The sequence below is a fragment of the Myotis nattereri genome (genome assembly GCF_964212035.1).
Source record: "Myotis nattereri genome assembly, chromosome: 2".
In the NCBI taxonomy this organism is placed as follows: Eukaryota; Metazoa; Chordata; class Mammalia; order Chiroptera; family Vespertilionidae; genus Myotis; species Myotis nattereri.
The window spans coordinates 148355963-148372950 of record NC_138076.1 but is presented as its reverse complement, the minus strand read 5'-3'; the positions used below and the strand labels follow the sequence as shown (position 1 = coordinate 148372950).

The 16988-nt window shown below is 38.5% G+C and overlaps 1 protein-coding gene across 1 annotated transcript in view; it reads right to left on the bottom strand.

The window, feature by feature from the left end:
* The window catches only part of PTPRR (protein tyrosine phosphatase receptor type R), a 274528-nt gene that overhangs the window by 126518 nt on the left and 131022 nt on the right, over positions 1–16988 (bottom strand). Inside the window, exon 2 of the mRNA XM_081083294.1 lies at positions 6146–6259. Within this exon, the coding sequence (XP_080939420.1) occupies positions 6146–6250 (105 nt within the window). The 5' untranslated portion in view covers positions 6251–6259. The remainder of the gene's footprint in view (positions 1–6145; positions 6260–16988) is intronic.

Genomic DNA, 16988 nt, shown 5'->3' with positions numbered 1-16988 from the left:
TTATATGAAATGCTGAAAGGTATCCTTTAAGAAGAGGAAGAAGAAAAAAGGTAAAGATACAAATTATGAACAACAAACATGCATCTATCAACAAGTGAATCTAAGAATCAAGTGAATAAATAATCTGGTGATCATAATAGAATCAGGGACATAGAAAGGGAATGGACTGACTATTCTTGGGTTGGGGGAAAGGGGTGTGGAAGATGTGGGAAGAGACTGGACAAAAATCGTGCACCTATGGATGAGGACAGTGGGTGGGGAATGAGGGCAGAGGGTGGGGCGGGAACTGGGAGGAGGGGAGTTATGGGGGGGGGGAAAGAGGAACAAATGTAATAAACTGAACAATAAAGATTTAATTAAAAAATAATAAAAAAAGAAGGGAATGGAATGAAATATACAAAGTCATGCAAAGGAAGGGTCTGAATCCAAGAATACTGTACCCAGCGAGGCTATCAATCAAAATTGAGGATCAAATCAGGAGCTTCACAGACAAAAACGGTCTATGGGAGTTTATTACAACCAAGCCAGCAATGCCAGAAATGCTAAAGGGTCTGCTGTAAATAGAAAAAATAGGAAACAAAGAAGGATCGCAGCAGTAAAGAACAAAAATGGTGACTAACAAGTTTCTATCAATAATAACTTTAAATGTAAATGGATTAAATTCCCCAGTCAAAAGGCATAGGGTAAATGAGTGGATAAGAAAACATGACCCATATATCTGCTGTCTACAGGAAACCCACCTCAGAAAAAAAGACACACACAGACTGATTGTGAAGGGATGGAAAAAGGTTTTTCAGGCCAATGGAAGTGAAAAAAAAGCTGGGGTAGCAATACTTATATCTGACAAATTAGATCTCAAAGTGAAGGACATAAAAAGAGATAAAGAAGGTCACTTCATAATACTAAAGGGAGCAATCCAACAAGAAGAAATAACTCTGGTAAATATATATGCATCCAATATAGGAGCACCCAAATATGTAAGAAATCTTCTGGAGGAGATCAAGGGAGAGATTGACAGCAATACAATCATTGTAGGGGACCTTAATACCCCATTATCACCACTGGACAAATCCTCTAAACAGAAACTCAGCAAAGACACATCAATCCTAAATGACTCACTAGATCAGATGGAATTAATTGACATCTTCAGAACATTTCACCCCAATGCCACAGAATATACATTCTCCTCAAGTGCACATTTGTCATCTTCAAAGATAGACCATATATTGGGTCACAGACAAAGTCTCTTCAAATTCAAGAAAATTGAAATCATATCAAGCATCTTCTCAGACCACAAAGGCATAAAACTGGAAATCAACTACAACAAAAACAATCCAGAAAAAACAAACACATGGATACTAAATAGCATGCTATTAAACAATGACTGGGCTACCAGTGAGATCAAAGAAGAAATAAAAAACATCATGGCAACAAATGACAATGAAAACACAACAATCCAAAACCTATGGGACACAGCAAAAGCAGTCTTGAGAGGGAAGTTCATAGCTCTACAAGCCTACTGCAAGAAACAAGAAACAATGAGAATAAATGACCTAACTCTACAACTCAAAGAGTTAGAAAGAGAGCAACAAAAAAAGCCCACTGTTAGCAGAAGGAAGGAAATAATAAAGATCAGAGCAGAGATAAACGACATAGAGACCAAAAAAACAATACAAAAGATCAACAAAACCAAGAGCTGGTTCTTTGAAAGGATAAACAAGATTGATACACCCCTAGCCAGGATCACCAAGAAACAAAGAGAGAGGACCCAAATAAACAAAATCAGAAATGAAAGAGGAGAAATAACAACAGACCCCATAGAAATACAAAGGATTGTTAGAAAATACTATGAACAACTCTACTCCAACACACTAGACAACCTGGAGGAAATGGACATATTCCTAGAAAAATACAACCTTCCAAAACTTAACCAGGAAGAATCTAAAAATCTCAATAGGCCAATAACTATGGAGGAAATAGAAGCAGTAATCAAAAAGCTTCCAGCAAACAAAAGCCCGAGGCCAGATGGCTTCACAGGGGAGTTTTACCAAACATTCAAGGAAGAACTAAAACCTATCCTCCGCAGACTATGTCGAAAGATCCAAGAGGAAGGAACACTTCCCAGCTCATTCTATGAAGCCAACATCACCCTAATCCCAAAACCAGATAAAGACAAAACAATGAAAGAGAATTATAGGCCAATATCCCTCATGAACATAGATGCCAAAATCCTCAACAAAATCCTAGCAAATTGGATCCAGCAGTACATCAAAAAGATCATACACCATGACCAAGTAGGATTTATCCCAGGGATGCAAGGATGGTACAATATCCGCAAATCAATAAATGTGATACATCACATAAACAAATTGAGAGAAAAAAACCACATAGTCATCAACTGATGTGGAAAAAGCATTTGACAAAATCCAACACCCTTTCTTGATAAAAACTCTCAGCAAGATAGGAATTGAGGGATCATACCTCAACATAATAAAAGCCATATATGACAAACCCACAGCCAACATCATACTCAATGGGCAAAAACTAAAACCATTCCCCCTAAAAACAGGAACAAGACAGGGATGTCCCCTCTCACCACTCCTGTTCAACATAGTACTGGAAGACTATGCGATCAGACAAGAAGAAGAAATAAAAGGCATCCAGATTGGAAAAGAAGAAGTAAAACTGTCCTTATTTGCAGATGACATGATACTGTACATACAGAACCCTAAAGACTCCATCAAAAAATTATTAGACTTAATAAATGAATTCGGCAATGTAGCAGGATACAAAATTAATGCTAAGAAATCCATGGCATTTCTTTACACCAATAGTGAACTTACAGAAAGTGAAACTACAGAAGCAATCCCATTTACCATTGCACCAAAAAAATTAAAATACCTAGGAATAAGCTTAACTAAGGAGGTAAAAGACTTATATGCCAAAAACTACAGGACGCTGAAAAAAGAGATAGAGGAAGACATAAACAGATGGAAGAATATACCGTGTTCATGGATTGGTAGAATCAACATAATCAAAATGTCCATACTACTCAAAGCAATTTATAGATTCAATGCAATCCCCATTAAATTACCAATGGCATATTTCACAAATCTAGGACGAACGTTTCAAAAATTCATCTGGAATAAAAAAAGACCCCGAATAGCTGCAGCAATCCTGAAAAAGAACAAAGTAGGTGGGATCTCAATACCAGATATCAAACTGTATTACAAAGTCACTGTTCTTAAAACAGCTTGGTACTGGCACAAGAACAGACATATAGATCAATGGAATAGAATAGAGACCCCAGAATTCGAACCAAACCACTATGCCCAATTAATATTCGACAAAGGAGGCAAGAGTATACAATGGAGTCAAGACAGTCTCTTCAATAAATGGTGTTGGGAAAATTGGACAGATACATGCAAAAAGATGAAACTAGACCACCAACTCACACCATACACAAAAATAAACTCAAAATGGATAAAAGACTTAAACGTAAGATGGGAAACCATAAAAATACTAGAGGAATCCACAGGCAGTGAAATCGCAAACATATGCCGAAGGAATTCCTTCTCTGATAATGCTCCTAGGACAATGGAAACTAAAGAGAAACAAATGGGACTACATCAAAATAAAAAGCTTTTGCACAGCAAAGGAAACCATCAACAAAACAACAAGAAGACCCACTACATGGGAGAACATATTTGCCAATGATACCACCGATAAGGGTTTAATTTCCAGCATTTACAGGGATCTCATGAAACTTAACAAAAGGAAGATAAACAATCCAATAAAAAAAATGGGCAACGGACCTAGATAGACACTTTTCGAAAGAGGACATACAGAAGGCCGAAAGACATATGAAAACATGCTCAAAGTCACTAATTATAAGAGAGATGCAAATCAAAAAGACAATGTGTTATCATCTCACACCTGTCAGAATGGCTATCATCAACAAATCAACAAACACCAAGTGTTGGAGAGGATGTGGAGAAAAAGGAACCCTTCTGCACTGCTGGTGGGAATGCAGACTGGTGCAGCCACTGTGGAGAACAGTATGGAGCTACCTCAAAAAACTAAAAATGGAACTCCCATTTGACCCAGTGATCCCACTACTAGGAATATATCCCAAGAAACCAGAAACGCCAATCAGAAAGGATATATGCACCCCTATGTTCATAGCAGCACAATTCACCATAGCTAAGATTTGGAAACAGCCTAAGTGCCTATCAGCAGATGAGTGGATTAGAAAACTGTGGTACATATACACAATGGAATACTATGCTGCTGTAAGAAAGAAGGAACTCTTACCATTTGCAACAGCATGGATGGAACTGGAGAGCATTATGCTAAGTGAAATAAGCCAGTCAGAGAAAGATAAATACCACATGATCTCACTCATTTGTGGATGATAGAGAACAACATAGACTGATGGAAAGGGACAGACCCAAAGACTGAGAAACAGCAATCAGGCTATCAATCCCCAGAAGGAAAGTAGGGGAGGGCGGGGGTAAGGGGAAGAGATCAACCGAAGGACTTGTATACATGTATATAAGCCAAACCAATGGACATGGACAACAAGGGGATGGGAGCATGAGTGTGCAGGGCGGGGGGGGGGGGGGGGGCGGGGAGGTTGGGGGCTAATGGGGGGGATGAGGACACATTTGTAATACCTTAACTAATAATAAAAAACAAAAAACAAAAAAACCCCCAAAACCCCCCAATCTAATCAAAATATGGGCAAAGGACCAAAATAGACACCTTTCAAAAGAGGACATTCAGAAAGACAAGAGACATATGAAAACATGCTCAAAGTCACTAATCATCTGAGAGATGCAAATCAAAACAACAATGAGGTACCATCTCACACCTGTCAGAATGGCTATCATCAACAAATCAACAAACGACAAGTGCTAGAAAGGATGTGGAGGAAAAGGAACACTTGTGCACTGCTGGTGGGAATGCAGACTGGTGCAGCCACTATGGAAGACAGTATGGAGTTTCCTCAAAAAACTACAAATGGAACTCCCATTTGACCCTGTGATCCCACTTCTAGGAATATATCCCAAGAAACCAGAAACACCAATCAGAAAGGATATATGCACCCATATGTTCAAAGCAGCACAATTCACCATAGCTAAGATCTGGAAACAGCCTAAGTGCCCATCAGTAGATGAATGGATTAGAAAACTGTGGTACATCTACACGATGGAATACTATGCTGCTCTAAAAAGGAAGGAACTCTTACCATTTGCAACATCATGGATGGAACTGGAAAGCATTATGCTAAGTGAAATAAGCCAGTCAGTGAGTGAAAAATACATGATCTCACTCATTCATGGATAATAGAGACCATTATAAACTTTTGAACAATAATAGATACAGAGGCAGAGCTGCCTCAAACAGATTGTCAAACCGCAGCGGGAAGGCTGGGGAGGGTTAGGGGGCAGGAGGGAGTGGGGTAAGAGATCAACCGAAGGACTTGTATGCATGCATATAAGCATAACCAATGGACATAAGACACTGGGGGGTAGGGGAGGCCAGGGGATTGTCAAGGGCAGGGGGAAAAAAAAAGGACACATATGTAATACCCTTTGTAATACTTTAAGCAATAAAAAAAAAAAGGCTTAATGTAACCAAACATAAAAAAATAGAAAAATAAAAACAATTTAATATTTAAAAAAATGAATAGTGTTGATAAAAGTAAACCATTAAAGAAAAAAAAAAGGAAGGGTTAACTTTTAGGAAGAATGTTTTGGGTGTATGTCAGGTTGGTGAGACTAGTATGTTGGGCCCCTCTATTCATACCTACCGGGGTACAAGCCTTGAACTATGAAAGGGTTGATAAACTTTTTCTGTCAAGGGCCAGAGAGTAAGTATTTTAACCTTTGATTTAGCCAAACAATTGGTTAGAATGACTCAGCTCTGTCACTGTAACATGAAAGTAGTCATAGTCAATATGTAAACAAGTGACTGTGGCTTATTGCAATAAAACTTTCTTTACCCAAACCACTGGTATGCTAGAGTTGGCTCAGGGGCCATAGAACTATAGCATGGGTGTTTTAAATTATTGTTCTTTATTATTGAGACCTTCAAAAAGGATCAAAGCCTGTTCTGGAAATGTGAAATGAAGGCATCTTACAATGAGGCGATTGATGTGCACTTGCTGGGGTAAGAGTCCTAACGCAGCCGCCACTCCCTGGCGGAATATTCGGAGCAAGGTTATGTTCAGCTTGTTGACATCCATTTGCAGTGTCTGGGGAAAAAAAAGAAATTCAAATTATAGTTAAATGTTTGGTTCAGGATATTCAGTTCCTGACTGATTACTGAGTAGAACAATTTCTGTGACTTTGATAAATTTACACTCATGGTGCTTTGTTGCGTTTTTAATGGAGATAACATTATAGGGATATTTTATGTGAAATTGTAAATGGTGTCAGTTAAAAAGATGGTCCACTGTATAATAATGCAATTTGTCTAGTTACAATCAATAAGGTATATCCATGATCAATTCATAAAGAGTTTCACTCAAATGTATGTTGGTTTAGACTGATTTCAATCCAAGATTACAGAATGGAGTATGGGGCCAGGTGTGTTTCAGCAATCCAAGCTGAAGGACAGCTTTAATTTGTGTTCACACACAGTCCCAGGCAAGAAGATGCTGTGTCAGTCCCATAACTTGGCAGTTTCTCTATATAGTGATTGGATGCCAATGCAAGGCAAAGAATGAGATGCAATACGCATTTAGAAACTCTGGTTTAAGCAATAAAATAAAATAAAATAAAATAAAATAAATAAATAAATAAATAAATAAATACAAAATAATAATAATAATAAAAAAAGAAACTCTGGTAAAGAAATCAATGGTACTGATGATTTGGCAATTCTTATTCAGCTGTTTAGGCAAACACTCTTTTTAAGTTGTTTTGGAAAAAGATAACTAAACATTTAAAAATTCCTAAAATACAAACAAGTTATAAAATTAATAATATAGCCTTTATTTAAGTCATGGGTGCCATTCATACACTTAAACCATAAATTATTATTTTAAAAATGCATCATAATCATTTGAGATATCACATAAGATGGGGAAAGCAAATTTTTATGCATTTAATCTATAATAATAAAAGCATAATATGCAAATTAGACCAGATGTCCTTCCACACGACCTTCTGGACGAAGCCAGGGCTGCGAGGGAAGGTGGGTCCTGGGTGACACAGGAAGCCAGTGCCAGCAGCCGAGGGAAGGAAGGCCCACTCTTGCACAAGTTTCGTGCATCTGGCCTTTAGTACATATATATTTGATAAGATTTTTTTTACCCCCTTCACCTTTCTTCCATCCTCTACCCTGTTTCTGCCTCTTTCAATGAGCTTTTTTTTTATACTTCACATAAAAGAGAGATCATTTAGTATTTGCCTTTGTCTGTCTAGACTTATTTCACCTAGCATAATGAATGCCCTTGAGGTCCATCCATATTGGAGCAAATGGCAAGGTTTCATTTTTTGTGTGACTGAATATTATTCTCTTATATGTAGATGTAGATATAGATATAGAAATCACAAATTCTTTATACATTCATCCATCAACACTCTTAGATTGTTTCCATATCTTGGCAGCTGTAAACAATGCTGCAATGAACATGGAATGCATATCTTTCCAATTTAGTTTTTTCATTTTTGTCAGATAAATACCCAGAGGTGGAATTGCTGGATCATATGCTAGTTCTATTTTTAAAATTTTGAGGCATCTCCATACTATTTTCCATAGTGGCTACCCCAACTTACCTTCCTACCAAGAGTGCTCAGGGGTTCCCTTTTCTCCACACCTTCACCAACACTTGTGATTTCTTGTCTTTTTTTTTTATAATAGCCATTCTAACATGTGTTAGGTGATATCCCATTGTGATTTTGATTTGCATTTCTTTTATGGTTAATAATGTTGATCATCTTTTCATGTACCTGTTGTCCATCTTTGGAAAAATGTCTGTTCATATCTTCTGCCCATTTTTAAATTGGATTTTTTTTGGTTACTGAGTTCTATGAGTTCTTTGAATTTTGGATATTAACCTCCTATCAGATAAATAATTTGCAAATATTTTCTCCCATTCAGTAGGTTGCCTTTTTATTTTGTCAACTGCTTGCTTTGCAGTGCAGAATATTTTTAGTTTGATGTAGTCCCACTTGTTTATTTTTACTTTTAAGTTTTGGTGTCAAATTAAAAATATAATTGCCAAGGCCTACTTCAAAGAGTTAACCACATGTAGTCTTCTAAGAGTTTTATGCTTTCAGATATTATCTTCTAGTCTTTAATCCATTTTTCAGTTAACTTTTGCATATGATATAACATAATGATCCCAATTCATATTTTTCTATGTGGCTGTTCAGCTTTCCCAACACTATTTATTGAAGAGACTTTCCTTTCCCCATTGTATATTCTTGGCTTCTTTGCCATAAATTATATGTGGGTTTATTTCTGGACTCTTAGTTCTTTTCCATTGAGTTATGTGTCTGTTTTTATGCCAAAACCATGCTGTTTTAATTACTATAGCTTTGTAATAGAATATGAAATTAGAGGTTAGGATACCTCCCTGATTAAACTTGTTTATCAACATTGCTTTGGCTATTCAGTGTCCTTTGTGGTTCCATATAACTTTTTGGAGTTTTTATTCTATTTCTGTGAAAAATGACATTGGAAGTTTGATAAAGATTGCATTGAATCTGTAGATTGCTTTTGGCAGTATGGAAATTTTAACAATGTTAATTTTTCCAACACATGAGCACAAAATACCTTTCAATTTTTTTGTGTGCATCTTCTTAAATTTCTTTACTTACTATCTTGCAGTTTTCAGCATCTATGTCTGTACCTGTTTGGTTAAATTTATTCCCAGGTATTATTTTAATGAAATTATAAACAAAATGTTTTTTCTTAATTTCACTATCATATAGTTCATTATTAGTGTATAAAAATGCAACAGACTTTTTGTATTGATTTTATAACCTACAACATTATTGAATTAATTTATTAATTTTTAACAGTTTTTTTTATAGAGTCTTTAGGGTTTTCTATATATAATATCATGTAATCTGTAAATAGTGACAGTTTTACTTTTTATCCAATTTAGATGCCCATTATTTTTTATTTTTTCTTGCCTAATTGATCTGGCTAGGACTTCCATTATCATGTTGAATAAAAGTAGTGATCGTGAGCATCCTAACCTTGTTCCTGATCTTAGAAGAGCTTTCTCTGTTTTTCATCATCTATTCCAGTATATATAAAAGCTTAAGCGACTGTTATGATGGGAACAACCGGAATGACTGGAACAACTGGTCGCTATGATGCACACTGACCACCAGGGGACAGATGCTCAACACAGAGTTGCTCCCAGCCCACAGGCCCTGATCACCAATGGGGCCTACTGGCCAGCCTTCTGGTCCCCCTGGCCAGCAGGCCCTGATTGTGGCTGGGCCCTGGGGCTGGGACGGGGAACCAGGGGTTGGTGGCAGCAGATACAGCCCCTTTCCTGGGGGACCGAGGGCCGGTTACCTCCTTGGGGCCAGCAGCCAACCTCCTGGGTCCCTCCCCTTGTTCTTCCCCTGGCCAGCAGGCACCGATCAGCCCACTGCCCACCCGCCTTGGTGGTGGTTGTTCCCTCCCCCAGACTGGCAGGTTCTGATTGCCCGATCGGGGCCAGGCCTGGGCTGGGACAGGGAACCAGCATCAGACGCGGGAAGCAGGAGGGAGAAGGTAGGGAACCATGAGGTGGTGGCAAGGGAAGGAGGAGGCAGGGAGGCGGGGAACCTGATTGGCTCCGATCACAGGCCAGGCCTAGGGACCTCACCTGTGCATGAATTTCATACACTGGGCCTCTAGTTGAATATGTTAGCTGTGGATCTGTCATATATGACCTTTATTATGCTAAGGTTTGTTCCCTCTAAACCCTCTTTGCTGAGTTTTTCATAAATGTTGAATTTTGTCAAATGCTTTTTCTACATTTATTGATATGACATATGATTTTTATCCTTAATTTTGTTAATGTGGTATATAACATTGACTGATTTGCAGATGTTGAACCATCTTTGCAACTCTGTAATAAATCCCAATTTATCATGGTATAACATATTTTTTATTATCCTCAGCTAAATATATAGTTTCATTGATTTTTAGAGAGAGAGGAAGGGGGAGAGAGAGGAAGAGAGAGAGAGAAGGAAACATCAATTGATTGCCTCCTGTAAACTTCCTGACTTGGGATTGAACCCAAAACCTAGGTATGTGCTCTGACCAGGAATTGAACATGCAACCTTTTGGTATATGGGACAATGCTCCAGCCAACTGAACAACTGACCAGGGATGGTATAACATCCTTTTAATGCATTGTTGAATTTAGTTTGCTAATATTTTTTGTTGAGGATTTTTGCATCTATGTTCATCAGGGATAGTGACCTGTAATTTTCTTTTCTGGTGACATCCTTGTCTGGTTTTTATATCAGGGTAATGCTGGCTTCATAAAGTGAGTTTAGAAGAGTTCCCTACTCTTCTCCTTTTTGTTAGAATTTGAAAAAGATTAGTATTAACTCTGTTTTTGAATGTTTGGTAGAATTCACCAAGGAAGCCATCTGGACCTGGACTTTGTTTATTAGGAAGTTTTTGATTATTGATTCAATCTCCTTACTATGAATCAATCTGGTCAGACATTCTATTTCTTCATAATTCACTTACAGTAAATTGTATGTTTCTAGGAATTTATCCATTATTTATAGGTTGTCCAATTTGTTGACATATGATTATTCCTACTAGTCTCTTATAACCCTTTATATTTTTGTGGTATCAGTTGTAATACTCCTTGCTTATTTTTTATCTTTTAATAATGCAGTTATAAATCTTTATGCATTTATTACATATTTATAGTGCTTAATTCATAAACTGGATCATAGTAGGTTATCAATAACTGTTGGATGGCTGGAGCATCATTTTTTCTATAAATTTAGGCACACTTCTATGTATACACTTCTCTGATGGGGAGATTGGCTTACAGTGTAAACTACTCTCATATAAGAACTTTTACAAGGGCTTTCTCCCAATTAGATCTAAAAGGAGAATGATACTGCTTCAAGATTTTATTATCTTCTTAGGAAACAATACATTTTCTATCCATAAAGTTGGTACAAAATAAGTGACTGGAAACTGGACCAAATGTTTCATGCTACAAGAATCAGAGGGAGCTGGGAGGTCACAAGAGGGCTAGTGGTTACAGTAGACATGGTGGACCCGACTGAAGCTCCAGAGTGCCCTGTACAGTAGGATCTTCTCATGCTTCCATGGGGAAGGGGTCATAGGGTTTGGTCATGCTAGAGCTGAAACTGGGCTGCGTGGGAAAATTTGCGTTCCAGAAAAGGGCACACCATTCAAAAACTCTACCTGACTGCCCAAGTAAGAGATACGCTTTGCTTCTGGAGAGAGGGGGAAAGAATCCTGTTGGGAATTGGTAGAAAAGCTACTTCAAAAGCAACACTACCAGTGACACATTTTTTAATAAATAAAAACTATCTAATAGCTCTAGCCACTTTGGCTCAGGGGATAGAGCGTCAGCCTACAGATTGAAGAGTCCGGGGTTCGATTCAGGTCAAGGGCACATGCCCAGATTGCGAGCTTAATTCCCAGTGGTGGGGGCATGCAGGAGGCAGCCGATCAATGATTCTCTCATCATTGATGTGTCCATCTTTCTCTTCCTCTCTGAAATAAATTATATATATATATATATATGACACTATCTAATAGTACACAATTGTTTGCTATATTATTATCTGTATTTTTGTACTTGTCTATAGTCTAAAGATGTTCCCAATAGCAACATAACTTAATACAGAAAATAAGATGAGCTCAACCCTGAAGGGTAAGTAGGATTTGGAAATGCAGTGATGAGAAAAACACTATGCTTTTAAGCATGCTTTATGCATCCACCTGGAAAACCCAAGAGGTTAGAAAAATTCAGTACACCTGGTAGCTCTGAGAAACAGGCTCCTTTCATCCAACAGCTGACTTTCAGCTCCGCAAGGCTGCAGAAGCTGCAATAGATCTGGAACATTGTACTTGAGACTGTTTACTCTCCTTCTTGTGCAAGGCAAAGAGGGTTTCCTCAGTCACACAAACCCGGCTGAGGAACCATGGGCCTCTGTCCCCAGCAGTGTTTGCCAGGCAGGGTGAGCAGGCAGGGACTGTTCCTGATCCCCACGGGCAAAATCTGGAGCCAATGGTCTGTGCTGGGTCCTGAGAGTCGAGGGCTTGTGTACACACTTGAGAACTCAATTCCCAGGGCCGTGATCATCCGGAGGCTTGTTACTGTGGAAACAGCATTCAAGTCTACGTTCCTCAGAGTGCAGGGTAAATAGAAGTGAAATGGGAACTCAAGATTTACAAAGGAAAAGAAAAGAAACTGTGTGAAAAAAATAAAAGCCGTTTATTTGAAACAGAAATTTAGATTACCTAACTAAAGTGAATAAGCAAGGTGAAGCAGTTAGTTTAAACCGCAATCGTCTGGTTGATTGCCTCAAAACATTTGAATAATTTGCCTCATTTCTCTGTTTGCCTGTGAAAAGCTGGATTGACTCCACAGTGCAGGTATTTCTGATTGTTCCCCATAAAATAGTGATGGTAAAATAGAATACAGACAGGAAAGTGTATATTCGAGGGCCTAATAAGTGCCAGACATTTTACATGAGTGCTATTAAAAAAAGAGAGAGAGAGAGAGAAAGGACTTTATACAAAGAGAATTTTATTTCAGAGAAAATAAAAGTATATGGTTTGCTGTAGTCAGGACATATGCTTCTGGCTAGACACTAGAAATTCGCAGCTTCTCCTCATCCAATGATGTGAAGTTGTAACGACTGAGATAGAATATAAAGTTCCATGACAATATCAACAGTGTTACCACTTTCAAGTTACCAAACCACAGTGAAAGATACGTAGTCTGAATAGTCAACACATTGGGTTATTTCTATCACCTAACATACAGTGATGAAAATTTTTAATTTCAAAGAGATTAAAATTCTCTTTCTCAAGGCAAATGCTAAGCCACTTAACAGTAGTAAATAATGTAGTTACTATCCAAGAACAATTGAGTGTTTTATTGGTATTACAAATATATGAACATACAGGAAAAAATTAAACAACATAATAAAGATTTAAAACTCCATCTCGCCCTAACTGGTTTGGCTCAGTGGATAGAGCATCAGTCTGCGGACTGAAGGGTCCCAGGTTCGATTCCGGTCAAGGCATGTACCTTGGTTGCAGGCACATCCCCAGTAGGGGGTGTGCAGGAGGCAGCTGATCGATGTTTCTCTCTCATCAATGTTTCTAGCTCTCTATCCCTCTCCATTGCTCTCTGTAAAAAATCAATAAAATATATTTTAAAAAAATAAAACTCCATTTCTATTTAAATTGTTTGGGCATCTGCCTTGTTATGAGGTCCCTGAGTCAATTTCTTCTACCTGGGGCCTTTGTCCTTCTCCTCATCACTGCTCCTCACAACAAAGGAAGTGCCACTTTGCAATAAGACTTTCTTGGTCATCAGTCTGTCCACTAACGTAGTTGAAACCTATGAGTCTTAGATATAAATCAATCTGATGCAACGGATTAAAATGTAGCATTTGAATTTAGGTACCAGCATGTTTAAATTCTAAACATGTGGTTGGCTTTTAGCTATTTGTTTTGAAAGGATGGCTGAATTAATTTGCCCGGGGGTGGGGGAGGTTTCTGAATGTTATCTCCTTCTTGATGTTATTGGACAGCCTGGACTGACAACTGGTTATCCTGAGGAAGGGTCAGGCCACACCCAGGGGCCCAGTTTTGGGGAGGAAGGTCAAATGGCCATCGCTCTTCCTAAAGAGATGGCCTCGAAGCCCCTGAGAGAATTCCAGTCTCAATTCCCAAGTGACAAAAAATAACTCAGGTTCCTTCAGGACCAAAGCCTGTCGGGAGGATTCCACCCACCTCTTGCTTTATTGTGTCCTCTTTGCTATCTGGAATCTCTGACTCCATTCTTTTTTTTAAATATATATTTTTTAATTGATTTCAGAGTGGAAGGGAGATGGAGAGAGAGATAGAAACATCAATGATGAGAGACAATCATTGATTGGCTGCCTCCTGCACACCCCTTATTGGGGATCGAGCCCACAACCAGGGCATGTGCCCTTGACTGGAACAGAATCTGGGACTCTTGAGTCTGCAGGCTGATGCTCTATCCACTGAGCCAAACCAGCCAGGGCTCTGACACCATTCTTGGTAAGCAGTTACATTGGCAAGTGATCTCCAGGAATAAAAGCAAACGTTTCTGTTTATGTCTTTGAAGCTTGTAGAAAACCCTGACTCATGGGAGGCATTTATACCATCACTCAGTCCCTTCTTATAATTCTATGCATTGTCCTCTGCTATTACTTACAAACTAGTGATTTTTATTTCCATATTTCACATACCCACCTTTTCCAGAGTCTTACACCTGCTTCCCTCTACCTGAACATTCCATACTGCAAACCCAATATTACCCAAACTGAGCTTACATTGTCCCTCTCCTCATCCACAAATTTACTTCTAATTCCTATATTTTATTTTACTATGATTTTTACTGTTGACAGTATTACAGATATCCTCCATATCCCCCCACTTTGCCCCTGAAGTACCATATTGGGAAGTCATGTTGACTTGACTCTCTTTTCCTTCTGTGTCACCCCACCATCATGACATCCCATTAATTATCAAGTTCTGCCTAAATATCTCTTGAATGTGAATCCATCTTCCCTTCATCTATATTTCCACCATCTTAGGCCGCCATCATGTTTATCTGGACTGTGGTCTTTAACTCATTCCCCGAATGGACATCATCGTAATCTGTGCAAAATGCTAGCCCAGTCAAGTCACTCCTCTGCTTCAAATACTTTGAGGAAATCTCATTTTCTAATGGAAGATTCTAACTCCTTGGTTCCTTCCAGTCTTACCTCCAGCCCTTCGACCATGTACATTGTACTTTGGCTCCTAAGGTGTATTCAGCATGGTGTCAGTGCACCAGGAGGTCATGGGCTGGGCACCTTCCTTCGTTCAGGTCAAAGACCACACTGTCAGCCTACCGTGGCCTCTTGGCCCCTCCTGTGTTTGCATCTTTCAGTTCTCCAATAGTACTCTGAATTACACTTCAGTTAACTTTGTTTAAATTTTGTAACAGAAACTTCATACTTATTTCAAAAAATGTAAGATAGAGAGATATAGTTAAAAAGTGAAAGTATACTTGTCCTCTCCTCACCCTTCATTCCAATCCCCAGAAATAGCACAGTTATTTCTTGTGGATGTTTCCAAATGTTGTCTGTGTATAAATTATATACAAATAATATGTGCATGTTATACATCTTGTACATTACTATTAAATACAATAGGATCAAACTATACAAATTGTTCTACAACTTGCTTCCCCACTTATTAACATACTAGAGGCCCAGTGCACGAAAATCGTGCACTTGGCGGTGGGGGCGGGGGGGTGTGTGTCTCTCAGCCAGGCCTGCCCACCACTGCCCCTGCACTCACCAGCCATGAGCCCGGCTTCTGACTGAGCAGCGCTACCCCTGTGGGAGCGCACTGACCACAAGGGGGCAGCTCCTACATTGAGCGTCTGCCCCCTGGTGGTCAGTGCGCCTCATAGCAACCGGTCACTCTGCCATTTGATTAGCATATTAGCCTTTTATTATATAGGATCTGGGCTATAGTTCTATACTTATATGCTATTGTCAAATATCATGTTTGATTCTTATCTAATAATTCCTTGCTTTTTAAAAAATATATGCTTTGATTGATTTTTAGAGAGAGGAAGGAAAAGGGATAGAGAGATTAGAAACATCTCTCTCTGCCTTCTGCGCACCCTCTTCTGGGTATTGAAACCAGGCATGTGCCCTGACCGGGAATTGAACCAGTGACTACTTGAGTCAACTCTCAACCACTGAGCCACACTGGCCAGACTGCCTTACTTTTAATAGGTTAGCTTATCCCATTCACTCTTATTACCTTAAGTGATATAAATCGTACTGTTATCTTATTTTATTTGTTATCTTATTTTATTTGTTTTTTTCCTCTTTTAGTTTTCTATCTTTTGCTATATGGTCTTTTGTCCTTGTTGTTGTTCTACATTTTTTCTTCCAGTGTCTATATTTATAATATTAAATATCATATGATTATATATAAAAATGGTTATTTCTTCATTTAAAAGCTTTAGAAAGTTTTTAACTTCTTACCTACTATGAATAATGAGAAAATGTACATTTCTTCCCACCCATCCTCATCATCACTTCCCAGTTTTAATAATTATATTATTTTTTCTATTGTTATGTTTTACATTCACATTATATTCTGTGTAACAAAGACCACTCACCGAAATATTGTCTCCTCCTGGAAACTCAGCCTGTTTATATCTAGGTGGAGCTTTCTAATATTTCTCATCAATGAATGCAAGTAAAAGTAAAATGGCATTTTCAGCCGAGGCAGTTAAAGAAGGTGCCTGGTCTCCTCTTTCTCTCTTTCCTCTGCCTGCGGGCTGGATGGTTCCCAGGTGATGCCAGGACTCTGTTAAAAATGACAGAGCCACACAAAGGAAGGTGCTTAGACCCTGCATCACTGCATAAAGGAGAGACCCTGCCCACCACCTCATTAAACAGTGGCATGAGTTAAAAGTAAATTTTTCTTAAATTAAGTCACTAAGACATTGGGGTTGTGTTAGCATTATTTATACTGATGACTGATTTCTTTGAGTATAATTTCTAAAGTCTGATAGTGTCATTATATGTCCAAATGATCCAGTACTCATGATCAGTCTTTTTTCTTTCTTTTCTTCTTCTTTTGAAGGCTGTCACCATTACTGAACCTTTTATTGTGACACGTCTCTTAATATTTAGCTGAATTTCATTATCAAAAAGTATTTTCTCAAGTAGGGCTCAGGAGTGCTATATTTTCTG